The sequence below is a fragment of the Aquarana catesbeiana genome, linkage group LG10 (assembly GCF_042186555.1).
Source record: "Aquarana catesbeiana isolate 2022-GZ linkage group LG10, ASM4218655v1, whole genome shotgun sequence".
NCBI classification, from domain to species: Eukaryota; Metazoa; Chordata; class Amphibia; order Anura; family Ranidae; genus Aquarana; species Aquarana catesbeiana.
In genome coordinates, this window is record NC_133333.1 from 243,966,594 (window position 1) to 243,987,503 (window position 20,910).

Sequence of the window (20,910 nt, forward strand, 5' to 3'; positions counted from 1 at the left end):
TGCAGAAATTCTTTGGTTATGCAAACCGATTGTTGCAGCTGTCCGGGTGGCTGGTTTCAGACAATCTTGGAGGTGAAGTTGCTGGATGTGGAGGTCCTGGGCTGGTGTGGTTACACGTGGTCTGCGGTTGTTAGGCTGGTTGAGTGTACTGCCAAATTCTCTGAAACGCCTTTAGAGACTGCTTATGGTCGAGAAATGAGCATTCAATTCAAGGGCAACAGCTTTGGTGGACATTCCTGCAGTCAGCATGCCAATTGCACGCTCCTTCAAAACTTGCGAGATCTGTGGCATTGTGCTGTGTGATAAAACTGCACATTTTAGAGTGGCCTTTTATTGTGGCCAGCCTAAGGCACACCTGTGCAATAATCATGCTGTCTAATCAGCATCTTGATATGCCACACCTGTGAGGTGGATGGATTATCTTGGCAAAGGAGAAGTGCTCACTAACACAGATTTAGACAGATTTGTGAACAATATTTAAGAGAAATAGGCCTTTTGTGTACATAGAAAAAGTCGTAGATCTTTAAGTTCAGCTCATGATAAATAGGGGCAAACACAAAAGTGTTGCATTTATAATTTTGCTCAGTGTGTATAGACCAAAATGAGGGACAATTGAGGAGGAAAGAGGGACTTTGTTCCAAATCAGGGACAGTCCCTTGAAATCAGGGACAGTTGGGAGCTATGCTCTTATATACAGACAATACTTGCTTATCCCATCTTTCAGCTTTAAATGTAAACTAGCCATTTCCTTTGGAAATATGCCATTATTCTGATTAAATCCTTTCAGCGGGGAAGCATCAGACTAGTATAAATATGACTGGTATCAGTCATTATAAGGATATGTGCCCTCTCTATTATAGCTAAAGTCTATTATACACATTAGGCTGGATTTACTAAAGGCAAATGGACTGTGCACTTTGCAAGTGCAGTTGCTCCAGAGCTTCCATCATCCAATCAAAAATGTTTTTTGTTTTTTTTTTCTTGCACGTGATTGGGTATTTCTTGCAAAGTAAAGCTTCATCTCATTTACTAAGCTCTGAAACAATTGCACTTGCAAAATGCACAGTCTTTTTGCCTTTAGTAAATCCACCCCATTAATCTTATAACTGATAGAATTGGACGTTCTGTTCGTTCTCTTTGCTGGCTGTGCAGAGTTGTTCGCTTCATCTCCCACGAAAATCTTTTGCTGCTCGGGATATCTCTACACTGACATCATTATATTGCCTCCAGGGTAAGGCAGGCTCTTCCGCCATGCACTGACAAGTTTCTTTCATTCGCAGGGTCTGGGACGCCCTCACGGATAACTACATCCCGATAACTGGTGACAAATGGAGAGAACACAATGAAGAGCTACTGAATGGGAACTTGTCTGATTCCGAGGTATTTCCATTTTTTTTTTTTTTTTTTTAAATTTGGCGTTCTGTACCTTTCTGGAAAATAATACACCTGCCTTTGCTGTTAATTTATATTTATTTGGAGGTTAGAAATTTGCAGGAAAAAAATGTATTTGTCTTTATCAGTCTTCTGGTTTCTTGCCGAGTTTCCCATTGTTTATTATCCAGCCACAATGCTCTCTCAGATTAGTACTTAGCACTGTGGCTCTTGCAGCATCTTCCATCTAAAGTTGCTCCATTGTGTGCATATTGTGTAAAGCTAGTGGCGACTGGTGTTTTTTTTTTTTTTTTTTGGGGGGGGGGCGGCAACTAGGGTTGCCACCTGTCCAGGATTCACCCGGACAGTTCGGGTTTGGAATCATGAGTCCGGGTTTCAGACTCAACCCGGACACCTTATTTAGACAGGACTATGGCTTTACAGCAGGGTTGCTGGCTGCAGTTGTCTAAGCTGAGGGTGTCTGTTACACTCTTTCATGCTGCTCAAAGCCAACACTAACAATCCTCCCTCCGCCAAACACATACAGATGGGAGAGGAGAGAGGGCTCGATCTGCACCTCTTCCTTACGCCCCTACCCCTCTGTGTCTGCCCACACTCCAATCCCCAGCACTGAGCCTCTGAAAAGGAAAGTGGGAGCCAGAAATTTGAAGTCCAGCAGCCTCAGATACATCTGGATAAGAGGTGCTGACTGCCATGGGGTGAGTGAGCTCACCATCCATCCCTGTCTGTGACTGAAGTCTCCCCCCTTCTCTCTCCTACCTCTGAGTGAGTACACTAAGGTAAATCAGGGTTCTCAGAGCACCCCTTACATCGGAGTTCCCCTTTACACCAGAGGTCACAGTGTTCCCCCTTACATCAGAGTCCTCTCCGTACATCAGAGTTCTCAGTGTTCCCCTTAAATCAGGGTTCCCAGAGCATCCCTTATGTTAGAGTCTCCAGAGTTCTCCCTTACATCAGAGTCTGCAGAGTCCTCCCTTACAGTGAAAGAGAACTCTGCGAGTTCAGATATAAAAGGGGAACTCTGTGGACTCTGATGTAAAGGGGGATTCTTGTTCATAAAGTGGTGTTCCACCCAAAAAAAATAAATGAATGTGCCAAAAAAAAAAAAAAAAAATTTTGAAAATTTTTTTTTTTTACTCGCCTCTAAATGGCTGTTGCTAGGGGGTCCCTCGTAGTCTGCCTCCTTCAGTGCCTGGGCTGGTGACATCACATCCCCTCTGCGCAGGAAAGGCTCAGCTCTGCCCCCTCCCTCTTGTCAATCATCTGGGACAACATTATTGGTCCCAGATGACTGAGCGGCCAATCACGGCGCACGGCGCCGCTCGCGCATGCGCAGTGGGTGCCAGGCTGTGAAGCCTAAGGCCGGGTGCCCACAGTTGCAATGACGGCACCGCTGAAACGGAGGGGGAGACTAGTGGGTCTTCTATCCCCCGCATCGCTGGACCCTGGGACAGGTAAGTATCTGATTTATTAAAAGTCAGCAGCTGCAGTATTTGTAGCTGCTGACTTTTAATTTAAAAAAAAAATGGGAACTCCTCTTTAACTTCATATGATTAGAAATGTTATTTAATAGTAAAAAATATGTAAAGTTTATACTATAAAAAAAAAAAATTCCGTGCGCTGTTAAAGTGTTTGGGTTTGAAATTTGAAGAAAAGGTGGCAACCCTAGCGGCAAACCCCCCCGCTGTTTCCTGGGCGGTCTGGCACTTACCCCGTCATGGCGGGTGGCAGGCAGCTCCAAGTCCTCTCCTCCATGGTGGCTTCCAGCTCCTCACCCTCTTAGGATCCAATAGGATCGCCTGTCCTTTCAGCCAATCGGGTGACCGGTGTCAAAACACGCTTCCTGAGGAGGATCAGTGTTACAACAGCGAATATTGTTTCAGCTGTTGTAACACACCTGGAGGGGCTCGGAGCGCACTCTCTGCAACCTAAGCCCACCCTATATTGAAGCCTATTAGAGCCGGTGTCCTGAAAGGGGCCGGACGCATGGATAGGGGAGGCGGTGATGGACAGGGGGGGGTGTCCTTAATGAATGGCCCGCCCCTGTATAAGGCCATAGATCAGGCTATGGGAATGATTAAAAAGAAAAGAATGAGAATTAAAAAAATTAACGCACATACTCACATGGTGGATGCAGCATCGGTCTAAAGCTGCATCTGTCCACCGCCGCCTCTAAGACCAAGAACTGAGAGATCAAAGACCCCCTGATGGCTCAGTTCTCAGTGAACAGAGAGCTGGTAACTGTCAGTCTTAAGCTCTCTTCTCTGCCCCTCCAGTGCTCACTGGAGCGCTGGACTGTGCAGGGGGAGGGCGCTGCTGGCTCAGGCTCTAAGTGGCATGCTGAGAGGCTGAGCCGGATGCCAGTCCAGGCATCTGGGTGTATCCCCACATTAAAGTCAGGCACGCTTAAGAAGCGGGACCAGCTAAGTTATGTAAGCTGACAGCGGACTTTAGCCCGCTGTCGGCTAAATACAGGTCACAGGAGTGCAGAACGAAGTGCCTTTAATGTTTCCTGTAGGGCACTGCAGAACATGTCAGCGATGTAAAAGTCAGAAAAATAAATTAGTAGGTTTTACTATATATCCTTTTTAAATTATCTGACCTAATAGGTTGTGGTTTAAAGGGGGGGGGGGGGGGGGTGAAGCAAAGTAGAGGGCTAGTTTTTTCTAGGTGCAACTGGTAGTCCGGATTTGTTGGCCTGCCTTAGCAGAATTTAACCTGTTAATAGTTTATATAACTTTGTCAACTTTAAGGTGTTATATGCAGTGACGGCTGGTGCTCCATCAGTCGAGGGGGGGCGTCAAACAAACCTGAGACATTTACCCCCCCCCCGGTCACTCCAGCCCGCCAACCCACACCAACCTCCCCCTGGGTCGCCGGCTCGCTCACTCGCTGATCGATCGGCACTTACCCCATCCAGGTCTACTGTAATCTATAAAGTGTGTTTTGTAACAGTAAATTGCTTAGCGTGATGTTCATCCCTTAAATCAATACTTCCTAGTGAACCTCAGTCAATGGCTTTATAATCTATTGATGTATATTGAGAAATTTCTGTCTTATGCACAACTACGACTAAATTCACGTGTATAATTATTTTTACATCAGGGCCGTCTTAACGCATGGGCACCCACCGCAGTGCCCAGGGGTCCCAGGTGTATAGGGGCCCGATGATCATCTTGCATTGCATCATGCTTGCCAACTATCCTGTATTTGCCGGGACAGTCATGCTTTTTACTAAGCTGTCCCGGGATGGCCGTGTCCCTGGCATCATCCCGGAATCTGAGCTGAGGGCACAGCAGCAACCCATCACAGGGCTAAATCTACATTTGAGGGGTTAGAACCCCCAAGGTGAAGCTTCTTACTAGTGCTGGTGCTTGTGTTGGATGGGATGTGTACTGCTCCAATCACTTGGGACGAATATGGGAAAGGGATTGGCGCCCCAGTCAAATACTCTGTCTTCCAGAGCAACGGGAGCCGATTGCACCACAGAGGTTCCCATTCTGTACAGAGGTTTAAGAGTTAAGTTGAGTGCACGGTGGGTCCCACTCCGCTACTAGGAATTAGTAGTGGAAAACACTGGACAGGTGGATGTGGACATTGGCTCAGCATGTCCTTTCAAAATCCAGATTACAGAGAAGGTGTACATTGTCACGGGGAACCAAGAATTAACTGGAGAACAGATATGGTGTCAGTGTACATGGCGTACGTTCATCTTTAACAGTTGAGATCCGCCCTAAGGTTGCGTGTTCCCCCACGGCAGCCTCAGCCTTGTTCCAGGGCATTGATGAAGATGACACAGCACAACGGTACCCCATGTGTTTAGTAAAGTGACCCGTAACAAAGTCGCTAATGTAGCCCAGAAGAACCCCCCCCGGGTCAGACCTCTCATGTGACCCTTGCTTGGTGCCCAACGAGGAGGGAAACATGGAGGACGGGACAAACAACCACCACACTACCCTTACTAGCAAACCTCCTAAAACGCCAACATGGCATGCAAGACTGTTAACAAAGAGTAATAAGTGTGCTAAACAGTTTGCTACCGCCTTGACAGACTAAACATTTCATAGGGCTGTCATTAGCTGGATAAATATAACCCACACAATGTTAGGATTATAATTGGAATCGGGCACTAGAGCGGTGTGGCCTGTCATCAAGTCATTGCCAAAAGCTGTGTGTATGTTTTCCGCCCACGCATTCACATTCAGTTTCAGTCATTGCCGCAAGTCTTGCAAAGAGGTTCCCTGCAGTAGTGAAGGTCTAGGCCAGCCTTTCTCAACCTTTTTACCCCAGAGGAACCCCTAAAATAATGTCTTGGGGAGCTCTTATTAAAACCATTTCATCAGAGGTCAATGGGAAGAATGTCCTTTACAGTGGTGGACAGGGTGCCACCCTTACAGACAGCTAAAAAAGATCATTGGTGTCATGCTGCAGACTTTACTAGTTGGTGATGGCCCGGGACCTATGCAGACATCATCAAATAGAAGGTCAATCAGCCACAACTCAAGAAACCCCTGGCAACCTTTGGAAGTTCCCCAGAACCCTGGTTAACAACGGCTGTCAAAGCTGATGTCTGTAATTTCTTTGCACTGAGGGGAGGGGGGCTAAATAAAATCTTACCTAGGTAGGTAGAAGGCTTAAAATATAAATTACTGCGCTATCTGTAAAAAAATAAATGAGATATGTTCCTGTGAAACCTAAAATAAACCTGCTGCAACTTCTTGTGAGACACACACAATAACATGCAATTCAAAAAATAAGTTGCGCTGGTTGAAAATAATCAAAGTGAAAATAACATATGTGAAACACAAATCTGCATACACGTGGTGGCGTCAGCACGTCGCTCCTCCCTACGTACGTTTCGTCACACACCTCACGTCGTCCTAGGGCCCCAGGACGACGTGAGGTGTGTAACGAAACGTACGCAGATCCCAGAAGCAACGTGCTGCTATCGAAAGCCAGCCGGCTCGATTCTTAAATAAGCTGTTTTTTAACTTCAGAAATGTAAGTGCAATCTTGCCCTTATTTGTACCCAATAAATTAGGATTTACACTATGCTAGCCTTCTATGTATTTTTATGAGGACCTACGGAATATATCTCCACTTGAGGCTGTTTGTATGGTTATAACGCTGGGAACAGTGGCGCATTGTATATAGACCCGAGGCGGGGGAATAAGCCATAAGCGCATTTGATCTCCCGTAATAGGAGATCATTCACTTCCTGTAAGCAGCAGTGTGTACAGAGGTGGAGGTACTATCTTATCTTCTATTGGGCACTTCTCTAGTGGTGTTGATATATCAGTTCCAGTACATGAACTCTCTTGGCGATTTATTTTTTGAAAGGTAGAAGGCTGAACTAAGACTTCCCAGGAACCCAACCATGGGATCAGCACTATAAGTGTGTTATTGCTCTTATACTGTAGCTGCAACTGTCTTTTCAGAGACTTTTGGCCAAAGCGAAATGTATAAAATTACGTTTATGACTAATTTAATGCTGCTGGCCGGGGCTGCTGTTAGAGATCACAAAATCACAGGGCCCCATACAGCCTACCTGACAGGTTCCCCCCTGGGCCGAAAGTAACTGAGGAGATAGATTTATCAGTGCCTTTCTTTACGCAGGGGTCTCAAACTGGTGGCCATCCAGCTGTTGTGAAACTACAACTCCCATCATGCCTCTGCCAGTGGGAGTCATGCTTGTAACTGTCAGCCTTGCAATGCCTCATGGGACTTGTAGTTTCACAACAGCTGGAGGGCCGCCAGTTTGAGATCCCTGCTCTACAGCCTTAGCTGCACAGATGAAAGAATAGGAAGCACTCTGTACTAGGCTTCAGTGATGAATGGACACAGGAGTGATTGGTACCGATCGCTCGCTGTGTTCATTCAGGGAAGGAAGGGGCCAGTAAATTACATCCCCCTGTAAAAAAAGGGCTCACAGGGGGCCCGGACAGCAGATGGAAGGGGTGCATGTGCAAGAACCAATCCCCTTGCAGTGCAGCCAGAGGGAGGGAGAGGAGGAGACGCTGGCAGCTCTGCAGTGGAAGACAAAAGAGGATCGGTGTTTGCAATAAGACAGTACAGCCGGCCCTCCTGCTTAGCAGGTGCCTGGGCCCCCCCTTTTGAAGTGATGGAGCCTGGGCCCAGTACAGGAGGGCTGGCTGTACTGCCTTATCAGCGGCGCTGCTGCTGGCCTCCTAGTGGGAACAGATTCAGGTACACAGAAAAAAATGATTCTCTTCCATGACTTAAAGAGAAAAGATCCAGCTTTTTAAATGTATCCTCATAAGACATCAGTCCATTGCTCAGGTGTATTAGCAGTCATTTTTGCATAATGTAGATGTTGTTTATTGCCGCCTCTCTCTGGATTGCTCTCTCAGGCACTCTCACAGTTCTAGGGGGAATTCTACAAATGGGATGTAATGAGCAGAGTTTCTCGTGTAAGAGCCGGATGTTTCTTGCACGCTGACCTTGCAAACAAAAACCTTTTACTGGAAGACGCTGAATCGGATCATGAAATCACATTAATGCTGAGCAGAGTTAAAAAAGGGGATACTTTACATTCATTCATTCTTAAAATGAGATAAACATACACAGATCAGCTATAACATTCTGAGCACATGTAAAGTAAATTACATTGATTATCTTGTTACAACGGAAAAAATATGCAGCGCTAAAAATCAAATGAAACATAGAAGTTCAAAAGTGGCCACACACAAAAAAGTCCATTATATCTTAGGAGTCACCCGAGGTGTATAATCAGTCAGACTGAGTAGTAGTATGTCTTCCATAAAACACCAGCACACCGGGTCTCTTGCCCCAAAGTATGGACCACTAGGTTATTGTCAGAAACCATGAAATCAGACCGAGACAGAAGTACAGTTAAATCACACTTTAATAATAAAAGTAAAAAGAACAAACGTAGTGAAAACATAGCCAAAGTTCAGTAACCGGAACGGATAGTCAGCCAAGCCAGAAGTCAGGGATCAATGTAGGATCTGAAGCCAGAAGGGTTGTCAGCAAAGCAAGTCTTTAAACAGGAACACAGAAGAATGTCTCTGTGATGTTGACCAAGGCGAAGGCAGAGATGCTTTGGGCTGGACGGATTAAGTAGACAGGGCAGGATATCAACAGCTGAGTAACTGTGGAGAGATAGGAGCTGGCAATTAGGCGACAGCTGAGCGGCCAGCTCAGAGAAGGAAGGGCTGAGCCCAGCCCTGACAGTTATAGGTGGTCAAACAGACACAATGTTAATCCACAGGCTGGTCTTCTCTCCTCTCAGGTAACGTGGAAATGGATCCTGTACATCCCCCAAGGATGGTAATTCCACAGGTCTCAGGCATTAAAACAAGAGCACACAGCTCCTCATGGTGCAGTATTTCAAACCATTATAAAAGTTTTTTCCAGATAAATCAGAATACTCATATACTCATAATACAAGCGTGTCATAAGGTAAAACAGACGGATGTTTCCGACCCAAAAAATGGTCCCCGTCCACACGTGTAGCAACATGACACCAGATCCCAGGCTCCACCCTACGTGTTTTGTCCAAAAAGGAATGTTGTCAGGGGCCGCCCCTGGCAACTTTCTGTTGAAAGCAGAAAAAAAAGCAGAAAAAAATGGGCAAGCGAAAGGATTTGAGCAACTTAAGGGCCAAATTGTAATGGTTAGACAACTGGGTCAGAGCAACCCAAAAACTGCAGCTCTTGTGGAATGCTCCTGCTCTGCAGTGGTCAGAACCTATTTCTACTACTAGACTAAAAGCAGTCTTAGGCATGAAAACTGGCAAACTTACAACTGGGTCATGGGCAGCCAAGGCTTATTTATGCACGTGGTAAGTGAAGGCTGGCCCCTGTAGTGTGATCCAACAGAAGAGCTACTATAGCTCAGCGGTCGGGGTGCCAATGATGACCCGTGTCTACAGTCAAAAGCACCTACAATGGGCCTGTGAGCATCAGAACTGGACTACAGGGCAATGGAAGAAGGTGGCCTAGTCTGATGAATCACATCATGAGACTTTTACATCATGTGGCTGGCCCTGTGTGTGTGCATTGTTTACATGGGGAGGAGATGGCACCAGCATGCACTATGGGATGTCCAATCCATGGATGTCCCACCTTGCAACATACAGGACTTAAAGGATCTGCTACTGATGGCTTGGTACCACATACCACAGCAAAAGGGGACCTACTCAAAATTAGGTGGGTCGTCATGATGTTATGGCTGATTAGTGTATACTTGTAGCCATTAAGAGCAATTTGAAGTTATAGGGCAGGCATCACTAAATGGCGGACCGTGATCCGGACTGAGTCCCTGTCCCATCCTAACCACTGCAGTCACACCATTTGGAAGCCACCTTATTCCCCCAGCCCCCACTGCTGTGATTTTTACCACAGATCAGAGAGTGGGAGGCACAGCAGCACTGGACGGAGGGCAGGAGTGGGAGCTGCTCGAGTTAACTTTCAAAGTTAACCAGCATGTGATTGGTTGCTAGGATGCAGGGTGGGCCTTGCAACCAATCACCAGCTTGTTAATATTAAGGGTTAACTCCAGCAACTCCCACCCTCCATCCAGTTCTGCTGTACCTCCCACTCTCTGTCCAGAACTGTCCTGCCTCCTGATCTCCACTCTGTATACCTGTGTAAAGCAGGAGTTGGGGTTGGGGTTGGGAGTTGGGAGGGTGGGGTGATGTGGGGGGGGGGGGCAGAGGACACTAATGTGGGGGTGATGTAAAGGGGTAGAGGACACTGCTGTGGGGGGGGGGGTGATGCAAGTGGGGCAGAGAGCACTACAGTGATGGTCAATGTGAAGGTAGCAAGGGGGCAGAGAGCACTACTGTGTAGGTGGGGGGGGTTGATGTGAAGAGGACAGAGAGCACTACTGTAGGGGAGTGATTTAAAGGGGGCCTCTGCTGTGGAGGGGGGATGTGAAGGGGGACAGTGCTGTGCGGCATTGCTGAGGGGGGTGAAGGAGGCAGAGGACACTACTGTGGGGGGAATGCGATGTAAAGGGGGGCAGAGCACACTACTATGAGATATGATGTGAAGGGTGCAGAGGGGGACACTACTGTGGGGGGTGATATGAAGGAGGGCAGAGGACATGGCTATGGGGGGGGTTGTTCTGAAGGGAGGTTGAGGACACTGCTGTCAATATAGGGGGTGCGTAATGTTAAGGGTGGTTCAGAACGCTAATGTGAAGGAGGGCTGAGGACACCGCTGTGAAGGGGAAACTGGTGTGTAGTGGGGGACTGTGATGTAAAGGAGGACCTTTGTTGGAAGGAAATTTTACTGATTGGACCTCCATGATTCTTAATTCAATAGCCCTGTTATAGGGGGGACACTCTGATTCTTATAATAATTAATATAAGTGTCTGTCAACCTGGGGTTCACCAGCAGATACACAGTGAGGAGAAAAAAGTATTTGATCCCCTGCTGATTTTATAAGTTTGCCCACTGACAAAGAAATGATAAGTCTATAATTTTAATGGTAGGTTTATTTTAACAGTGATAGACAATATAACAACAAAAATATCCAGAAAAACGCATTTTAAAATTATTTGCATTTTAAGAAGTGAAATAAGTATTTGACCCGTTCACAAAACATGACTTAATACTTCAGAAAACAATGGGGTGGCCCCTAAAAGTCGCACATCTAGGTGTTCTGGAGTGGTGAGTAGAGTGGCAACCTCAGCCTGGACTCCAACCAGGCCAGGCTGAGGTTGCCACTCTACTCACCACTCCAGGACACTTTTAGGGGCCACCCCATTGTTTTCTGAAGCCTTACAGGAACCAGGATGGGTTCCATCCCCTGTCAGCACTCTAGCGGCGACTGCGGAAGCATTGATTACATACCCCTTACCACCGAGCCTGAGCGGCACACACACATTTCCTAGGTCACAATGACTTAGTACTTGGTGGCTAAACCCTTGTTGGCAATCACAGAGGTCAGATGTTTCATGTAGTTGGCCACCAGGTTTGCACACGTCTCAGGAGGGATTTTGTCCCACTCCTCTTTGCAGATCCTCTCCAAGTCATTAAGGTTTCCAGGCTGACATTTGGTAGCTCGAAACTTCAGCTCCCTCCACATATTTTCTATGGGATTAAGGTCTGGAGACTGGCTAGGCCACTCCAGGACCTTAATGTGGTTCTTCTTGAGTCACTCCTTTGTTGCCTTGGTTGTGCATTTTGGGTCATTGTCATGCTGGAATACTCATCCACGACAAGGAGGTTCCCACCCAAGATTTGATGGTACATGGCCCTGTCCATCATCCCTTAGATGTGGTGAAGTTGTCCTGTCCCCTTGGAAGAAGAAAAAAACCCAAAAGCATAATGTTTCCTCCTCCATGTTTGACAGTGGGGATGGTGTTCTTGGGGTCATAGGCAGCATTCCTCCTCCTCCAAACACGGCGAGTTGAGTTGATGCCAAAGAGCTCAATTTTGGTCTCATCTGACAACAACACTTTCGCCCAGTTCTGAGCTGATTCCTCACTGTTCTTATGATCATTGAAGCTTCACAATGTGAGATCTTGCATGAAGCTCCAGACTGAGGGAGATTGACAGTTATTTTGTGTTTCTTCCATTAGTAAATAAATGCACCAACTGTTGTCACCCTCTCGCCAAGTTGCTTGGCGATGGTCTTGTAGCCCATTCCAGCCTTGTGTAGGTCTACAATCTTGTCCCTGACATCCTTGGACAGCTCTTTGGTCTTGGCCATGGTGGAGAGTTTGGAATCTGATTAACTGATTGCTTCTGTGGACAGGTGTCTTTTATACAGGTAACAAGCTGAGATTAGGAGCACTCCCTTTAGGAGTGCTCCTAATCTCAGTCTGTTACCTATATAGAAGACACCTGGGAGCCGGAAATCTTGCTGATTGATAGGGAATCAAATACTTATTTCACTCATTAAAATGCAAATCAATTTATAACTTTTTTGCAATGCGTTGGTCTGGACATTTTTGTTGTTGTTCTGTCTCTCACTGTTAAACTAAACCTACAATTAAAATTATAGTCTGATCATTTATTTTCAGTGGGCAAACGTACAAAATCAGCAGGGGGGGTCAAATATTTTTTCCCCCCACTGTACAATTCTCATCTCATCATTGCCTTTCATGGCATGCTGGGACTAGTTTTTGGCAGTTGAAGGAACACAGGTTGCACATTGTTGCCAGTAATAAATTATGAGTGGCATGAGTCTATAATATTGTAGTTTTTTGTGTATTTTCTTCTGAATCAGATATAAATCTTCCCTATAATGTTACAATGTATCAGACTGTGCATCACACAGCTCTGACCTATCACTTTGTTTTATAAGCTAACATAACATACAAGGAAGATAAAAAAATCTGTGCAAAATCTTGTTTTTCTCTAAATGATGGTTTTCGGGTGTAGACAATAGCTCTGTTGTACTGAGGATTGTTGTGCGATGAACACTTGGAGCCACTGAACAAAACGGTTCCCTCATCTCATTCCAGTTCCATGAGAAGGAGGAGGAGGAGCTGAATGAAAAGAGTGAAAATGATTCGGGGATTAACGAGGAGCCATTGTTAACGGCAGACCAGGTAATGAGTTGTCACTTTAATTTTCGGCTTTGTGAAAGAATTAAGTTTGTGTTTAATCATGGAAATTTACCGAGCTGATCTGTCAGTGGTCGGGAAAAGAAGATTATTATATGTAGCAACCCAACAATTATATTAGAGTTTTTATTGTCTGATTTACCATAGCAAAATGGAAGCCAGTTGATGTGGACAAGTCCGATACTTTCTGTGAACTTGTTTTCAAACTGAGGCCCCATTGTATTAAAAAGAATATATATATATATATATATATATATATATATATATATATATGTAGTAAATATACACTGCCATTACACGCACGTGAACTTTAATGGCATCCCAGTCTTATGCCCCGTACACACGGTTGGACTTTGTTCGGACATTCCGACAACAAAATCCTAGGATTTTTTCCGACGGATGTTGGCTCAAACTTGTCTTGCATACACACGGTCACACAAAGTTGTCGGAAAATCCGATCGTTCTAAACGCGGTGACGTAAAACACGTACGTCGGGACTATAAACGGGGCAGTGGCTAATAGCTTTCATCTCTTTATTTATTCTGAGCATGCGTCCCTTGTCCGTCGGATTTGTGTACACACGATCGGAATTTCCGACAACGGATTTTGTTATCGGAAAATTGTATCTCCTGCTCTCCAACTTTGTGTGTCGGAAAATCTGATGGAAAATGTCAGATGGAGCCCACACACGGTCGGAATTTCCGACAACACGCTCCGATCGGACATTTTCCATCGGAAAATCCGACCGTGTGTATGGGCCATTAGTCTGTAGGGTTCAATATTGAGTTGGCCCACCCTTTGCAGCTATAACAGCTTTTCAGGTGCAGGCCAGTCAAGTTCCTCCACCCCAAACTCGCTCATCCATGTCTTTATGGACCTTGCTTTGTGCACTGTTCGAAATAATTTTAGTGGAGGGGGGATTATGGTGTGGGGTTGTTTTTCAGGGATTGGGCTTGGCCCCTTAGGGAACTCCCAAGGGAACTCTTCTGGTTCAATAAGTTTTTATTGCAGAAGTAGTGTTAAACATACAACAATGTCAAAAGCACGCAGGGGCTAGAACTGGTGCATAAGAGACAAAAACAACAAAAGGAAATACAACATAAACCGAGGAGAGGCAGCCTCCTATTTAACAGTCACAGAAATCCTGAGTGCAACATACGTAATTTAGGGTAACCCCCATAATTGCAGGAATAACCAGGACAACTCTGCATTAAGATTGTCTTGGGTCTCTGTTAGCACACACGACCGGACTTTCCGGCAGAAAAGGTCCGACAGAATAATTCCGTCAGACATTCCGATCGCGTGTGGGCTTCAGCGGACTTTTTCTTTCGAAAATTCTGACGGACCTAGAAATAGAACATATTTCAAGTCTTTCCGATGGACTCAACCCCTATCGAAAAAAAACGCTTGCCTGTATGCTAGTCTGTTAGACCAAAAAGGACGCAAGGGCAGCTATTGGCTACTGGCTATTGAACTTCCTTTTTCTAGTCTCGTTGTACGTCATCGCGTTCTAAACGATCGGACTTTGATGTGATCGTGTGTAGGCAAGTCCGTTTCAGCGGAACTCCGTCGGAACTCCATCGGAAAGACCATCAGAGTCTACTCTGACGGAAAGTCCGCTCGTGTGTTTGCGTCATTAGAGCCCTTCATTAGAGCCCTGGTAAGAGAAGAAAAACAGAGAGAAATAAGAAAGAGAGGGGGAGAAAAAGAGAAAGTGGGGAAGGGGGAGAAGGGAAAGAGGGACCCGGGATCATCCAGGAAACCAGTCAGAGTCACTCCATACAAGCCAGAGGGAGTTCGGGGAAGGAATACAAAAACCATGGCTCCCAAACTTTAAGGACAGTGAAGGGAACTCTTAAGGTGTCAGCATACCGAGACATTTTGGACAATTTTATGCTCCCAACTTTGTGGGAACAGTTTGGGGATGACCCCTTCCTGTTCCAACACGACTGCGCACCAGTGCACAAAGCAAGGTCCATAAAGACATGGATGAGTGAGTTCGGGGTGCTCACAGATATTGTCCCTTTAAGAGTTTTAAGAAACTGGTGGAATTCTTGATATAGACTACATTTTGGGTTCCTTAACACCTGCGGGTATGTGTTTGCTGTGCATAAAGCTGGCCCACTGCTGTGGGTTGTGCACCTGCGCTGTAATGCATGGTAATTTACAGTGGTGGCCTGTCCATTAGGGGTGCCTGTGCGCCGCCCCCTCTGTCCACGCCACCCCCTATATGAATAGATAGAGCTCATGCTATGAATGAATCTATCCCTGATCGTCATGGCCACCCCCTATTCATGTGTCAGGCCCCTTGAATTACAGCGGCGGGGTGGTTTTTTTGTAGCACCTGATTAGAGCCATAGGCTCTAATAGGCTTCAAAATACGGTGGGCTCGTGGAGCAGAGCATTAAGCCATGAGCCCACCCAGGTGTTACAACAGCGAATGAATATTCACTATTGAAACACTGATCCTCAATTGGGCCAATCAGAAGCAGGTCTGAGACCAGTTTTCCAATTGGCCAAAAAGAGAAGAGTCCCAATTGGCCACCGAGGAGGAGGGAGGAAACGGAAGCCACCGCAATGCCCTTGGAGAACAGGGGAAGGGAAAGCCATCACCAGGTGGGGGGTTACTGTTTGCCGCCCCATCAAAAAAAAATTACCACCGGACGCCACTGGTAATAATGCATCTCAGTGGTTTACAATTTCTCTTTTTTAACTTTTTAACAAATGGTCCATTCAACTTTATGTACAACAGCGCATTGCAAGGTGCTACTGTGTGTGTGCTGTAATGCCTTGTTTGCGTGTTGCATAAAAATGCAGCATATATACCATATGCTGCATTTTTATGCTGCGCACCTGCATGGTGTGAACAGAGCACAGAAAAAACAATTGTTTTCTGCCTGCTGGGGTCAGCAGTATTGGTTTAATCTTCCTCAGGGTGTTATTTTAAATGAGCATTACACGCATACCTCTATATAACGATAGGAAGTTCTCTCGCCAAGAGATTTTTGTTCCTCTTCTATTGCTCAGCATTCAGACATGTTTGATAAATGTATTATACAACGATGAATAGAGGCAGATTGTTCATTGTTTTCATTGTCATGCTTTGTGAAGAACATTTGGCTTCCTTTTAGCCGTTATGACTAGACCGAGTTCTGCTGCAAGGACCAACACTTGTGGAATGACTTAGCAAATTGGTATGCTTGTCCCAACTTGTGTGATGTCTTGGTGTATGTACGCCAACACGGGGATCTGCATTGTGGGATTGAGACTTTATTGTATAGAAAAGTAAATGCCCCAAACAAATCATAGATCAAAGGAGTGCTTTACTCTTTCCGGGTTCAAAAGAAACTGGCTATGCAGTTGAAATTCTTATACAACATGTTTGCTGTTTTACCTGCCAAAATGACTTTCAATTATGGACAAGCCGATCTCTGCACACTCTGCCACATTTTACGGCTAGATCACTTTGGTACTTGGTTACTCCCTGGATCATCTCCCATCTGATTGGACTGCAACAGGTTAAAAAAAAAAGTGGGGGGGGGGGGGGGGGTCGAAACTCGGGATAGTGGAAATCAAGTGCCCATGCATCCTCCTCCAGCATTAAATCAGCATATTGATCTTTGGTCATCTTGATTTGCCAGTCATCCCGCCACACAGGCACTGTGCCGGAATGTAAACTGAGCTATGCATGCGCAGCTCATTGTACAATATACAGAACACTGTGAGCAGGTAGGTAGTATCACAGAAAAGACATTGCATGTCTCTTTTTGCAATAAAGAGCCTGTCTGTTTAATTTTTTAATATCAGGGTTTAATTCTGTATAAAGTGAAAGTCCATGTCTATCCCTGTAAAGAAAAAATCAGTATACATAGTATATACCTTTTTGGATCTGACCCGCTCCATCCGGATCCCACACTGAGCTGTCAGCCGCGGCTTCATTTTAAAAGGCGGGTGCAGAGGAGACAGACGACAACGGAAGCCCCATATAGTCTATGGGTGACGTCACTTCACATTCATTTCACAGCCGTTGTCGACCGTGTCCCCTGCAGAGCTTCTGCCGCTGGAGATTGGGTCAGATCGGCTTCCAAAAAGGCATGTATACTGTTTTTTTCTTTACAGGGATAGAGAGGTTAGTGTTAGATCTGTGGTGCCTATAGATGCAGGAAATTTAGTTTTTGCTTCCACTTTAAGTGAAAAACATTATTGCAAGGTCAGCAGGGCAGTGTATAGGAGTCAGTGGGACAGTGTACAGGGGTTCAGCAGGGCAGGGGGTAGGGTCAGCAGTTTGTAAGGTAGTGTACAGAGGCCATTCGTTTGCAGGGCAGAGGACAGGGGGCAGCAGGGCAATGTGTAGTGGGTCAGCTGGGCAGTGTACAGGGGGTCAGCAGGGCAGACAATGGGAAGTCAGCAGGGGAGTGTACAGGAGGTCAATAAGGCAGAGGATAGGGGTCAGCAGGGCAGAGGATAGGGGTCAGCAGGGCAGAGGATAGGAGGTCAGCAGGGGAGTGTACAAGAGTTGGTAGGGTAGTGTACAGTGGGTAAGTAGGGCAGATCATAGGGGATAGCAATGCATTGAACAGTGGTCAACAGAGCAGATGACAGGGGTCAGTAGGGTAGAGAACAGGGGTTATTAGGGCAGTGGACAGGGCTCAGCAGGGCAGGGGAAAGGGAGTCTGCGGGGCAAAGGAAAGGGGACCAGGGCTATGTACAGGGGTCATCAATATGGTGGATAGGGGTCCTCAGAGCAGAGGACAGGAAAAGTATTTCAGAGAACAGGGGTCGCAAGGGTAGAGGAAAGAGGGCCAGCAGAGGATAGGGGGTCAGCAGTGCACAGGACAGGGGTCAGCGGGGCAGTGTACAAGAGTCAACAGAGCAGGGTACAGGGGCTCAGCAGGGCAACAGACAGGGGTCAGCAGGACAGAAGACAGTTGTCAGCAAAGAGGACAGGGACATTGCTGGCTGGGCACTGAGCAGATCTCTTCCTCCCCACACAGCACATAGCTTCGATCAGATTCCCTTACAGACACAGCCTCAATCTGCACAGTGTGTAGCTGGCTATGGCAGCTGCCATTCTGACCTGGGAATTTCACAGTTCAGAACTGCAACATAGCAGCCAGCTGCACATTGTGCAGATTGAGGCTGTGTCTGTAAGGGAATCTCCCATCTCAGCTACTGTATGTGTTGTGTGGGGGGATGAGACCTGATGAGTGCCTTGCGTGCAGTGAGGGCAGTGCTGGGATAAGGTCATCTAGCACCCAGGGTGAAGATGACAAACTGCGCCCCCCTCCAATGTGCATCATGTCTAAGCAGAAACCCCCCCCCAACTAAACCCAGCACTAATCAGCTGCGCTGCTGCCGATTGCTCACACACACCCCCTGCTACCAGCGCCCCCCATGATCCGCTTGCCCATCTGTGGGCTGGGACCCACATGGCGGGTGGCTGGGGGGGGGGGGGGAGAGAGAGACACAAATCCGCTCTCCTCCCCTTCTTTCTGGGTTTTTCAAGGAGACCTGCCCCCTGCCAATCCTAGCTGGGGATTGGTCAGGGCTCCCTGATAGGGTTGCCACCTTTTCTTCAAGCCAAACCCGAACACTTTAGCGGCACAGGGCACATTTTTTTTCATAGTATACATTATAGGATTATAAAAGACCTGGGGCATCTTTGGGTGCCCCAAAGAGAGTGGTAATGCAGCGCACTGTGGCAAACAGTGGATGTGGCCAAACTGCTCTTGCTGAAATCATCGCCCCCCCCCCAGTGCTAAATTGATGCCAAACCTGCCCCCAGACAGCGGCCTGCAGCTCCCGGATGGTAACAGATTTTTGTGTGACTATCTCAGTTACTTGGGGAGCCACAGCCCAATCTGAATAATGTGTCCGGGTTTCAGGCAGACTGAAACCCGAACACATAATTCCAAACCCTGACTGGGTGAATCCCGGACAGGTGGCAACCCTACTCCCCGAGACACCCCAGACAGCTCCACCCCTCTTCACCTTCTCTTCTTCTAGAATCCTCTAGAAGAAAGAGGGAGGTGACAGTGGAGTGATGCACAGCTGAGCTGCTACTCTAAGCCACTCCCAGCCCACACAGGTCAAAACAAACAGGCCTAGCTTCCAGCTAGGCCTGCCTAAATTTACATGTACTACAGCAATCCTAACTTCTAGCACCTACCTAGGTAGATGGTGCTACATGTGTAACATAACAAATTGGAACTACCATTATTTTATTCTCTAGGGTGTCTGCTTATCGAAAATATATAATGTTTGTAGTTTTGCATAATCTAGTCCCAGCTGCTACTCTGAGCCACTCCCAAACCCACACAGATCAAAACAAACAGGCCTAGCTTCCAGCTAGGCCTGCCTAAATTTACATGTACTACAAAAATCCTAACTTCTAGTACCTACCTAGGTAGATGGTGCTACATGTGTAACATAAACAAATTGGAACTACCATTATTTTATTCTCTAGGGTGCCTGCTTATCGAAAATATATAATGTTTGTAGTTTTGCATAATCTTCAGGGCTAAAATGTTTTTTTAAACATTTGCAAAAAAACGCGAAAGCGGCGCTGGCAGAGAAAAGATTAAGCTGTATAACATGGAGAAGGTGTTATGTAATATCCGGGCAGTCTTTGTTGATTTTGCTTTTACCACATCATTCAGTAACACCCTGCGCTTTTTGAATTGTCTGATATGTGTGACCTCCTTAACATCACCACTATGAAGCCATCATTGAGGTTGTCACTTACGCCGGCAGTCTTATAGTAACGAGCCGGTGCTCCAGGTTCACCCGGTGTGCTGATGAAGACAGAGAAGCCGGGGGGGTTCAAGGCTGCCTGCCCGGTCAGGTGACAGTGTGCGTCAATGCATCTCAGTGTGCATGGTTCTCGAGATGGTTGTTGCTATGGAAACCAATTCGTAAGAGTCTCAAGACATATATCACATCAAGTCTGTGTTTACCCGTCAGCCGCAAGCTTGATATTTGTTTTTTTGTCTCACACTGACAGTGCAGGAGGTTTCATTCTCTACAGATCCTCTGTGCTGCCCTCAGGGCTCTAAAAAAAAGGATGCATCATCAGGACGCGTGGAATGGTCACCACCAGATTGTCCCTCCATTTAAACCCAAAAATAAAACACTATTACGTAGTAAAATATCTACTGAAAACATAAATAAAACAAGGCCTGCAGAGGTAGCGACATGCGCGTGCTGGGGGATCTGTCATTCCTCAGCAGCTCAAGGGGCTTAAAATTGTTCTTGAGCTACACACAGGGCCGGGACGGGGTGGGCAGAAGGGGCGGCTGCCCTGGGCACTGTGGTATCATGTGATTTGGGGGGGGGGGGGGAATTTGTATTGGGAGGGGGAAGTTGGAGGGTGGCAGAGGATAGGAATTGTTCTAGGAGGGGAAATTAGGAGGGGTGCTAGGAATGGTGATTTGGGGGGATTTGTGTTGGGAGGGGGAATGGGGTAAAGAGGATTTGTGCTAAGAGGGGGATTTGGAGGGGGGGGTTGTGCTGGTAGTGATATGGTAGTGGGGGGAAGGGAATTTGTGCTAGGAGAGGAATTTATTTTTTTTAAGGGGGATTTGTGCCAGATGGGATGATTGGGGATGATTTGTGCTAGGGGGGGAAGTTTGGGGGGGGGGGATTTGTGCTAGGAGGGGAAATTTGAGGGGTAAAGAATTTGCACTAGGTGGAGGATTTGTGCTAGGAGGGGATTTTTTTGGGGGGGGGGATTTGTGCTAGTAGGGATGATTGGGGATGATTTGTGCTAGGAGGGAAAGTTTGGGGGGAGAGGATTTGTACTTGGAGGGGATATGTAAGGGGTAGAGAATTTGCACTGAGAGGGGTGATTTTTTTTTGTGGGGGATTTGTGCTAGTAGGGATGATTGGGGATGATTTGTGCTAGGAGGGGAAGTTTGGGGGGAGAGGATTTGTACTTGGAGGGGATATGTAAGGGG

The 20,910-nt window shown here is 46.6% G+C and overlaps 1 protein-coding gene across 5 annotated transcripts in view; it reads left to right on the top strand.

Moving 5' to 3' along the window:
- Nucleotides 1-20,910, top strand: part of FEZ1 (fasciculation and elongation protein zeta 1) — a 107,009-nt gene that overhangs the window by 45,170 nt on the left and 40,929 nt on the right. For 4 of the 5 annotated variants that reach the window (XM_073603568.1, XM_073603569.1, XM_073603564.1 and 1 more), the window contains exons 3-4: nucleotides 1,281-1,380; nucleotides 12,854-12,940. In XM_073603568.1, the coding sequence (XP_073459669.1) occupies nucleotides 1,281-1,380; nucleotides 12,854-12,940 (187 nt within the window). The remainder of the gene's footprint in view (nucleotides 1-1,280; nucleotides 1,381-12,853; nucleotides 12,941-20,910) is intronic. The other variant, XM_073603567.1, reaches the window with a different exon arrangement.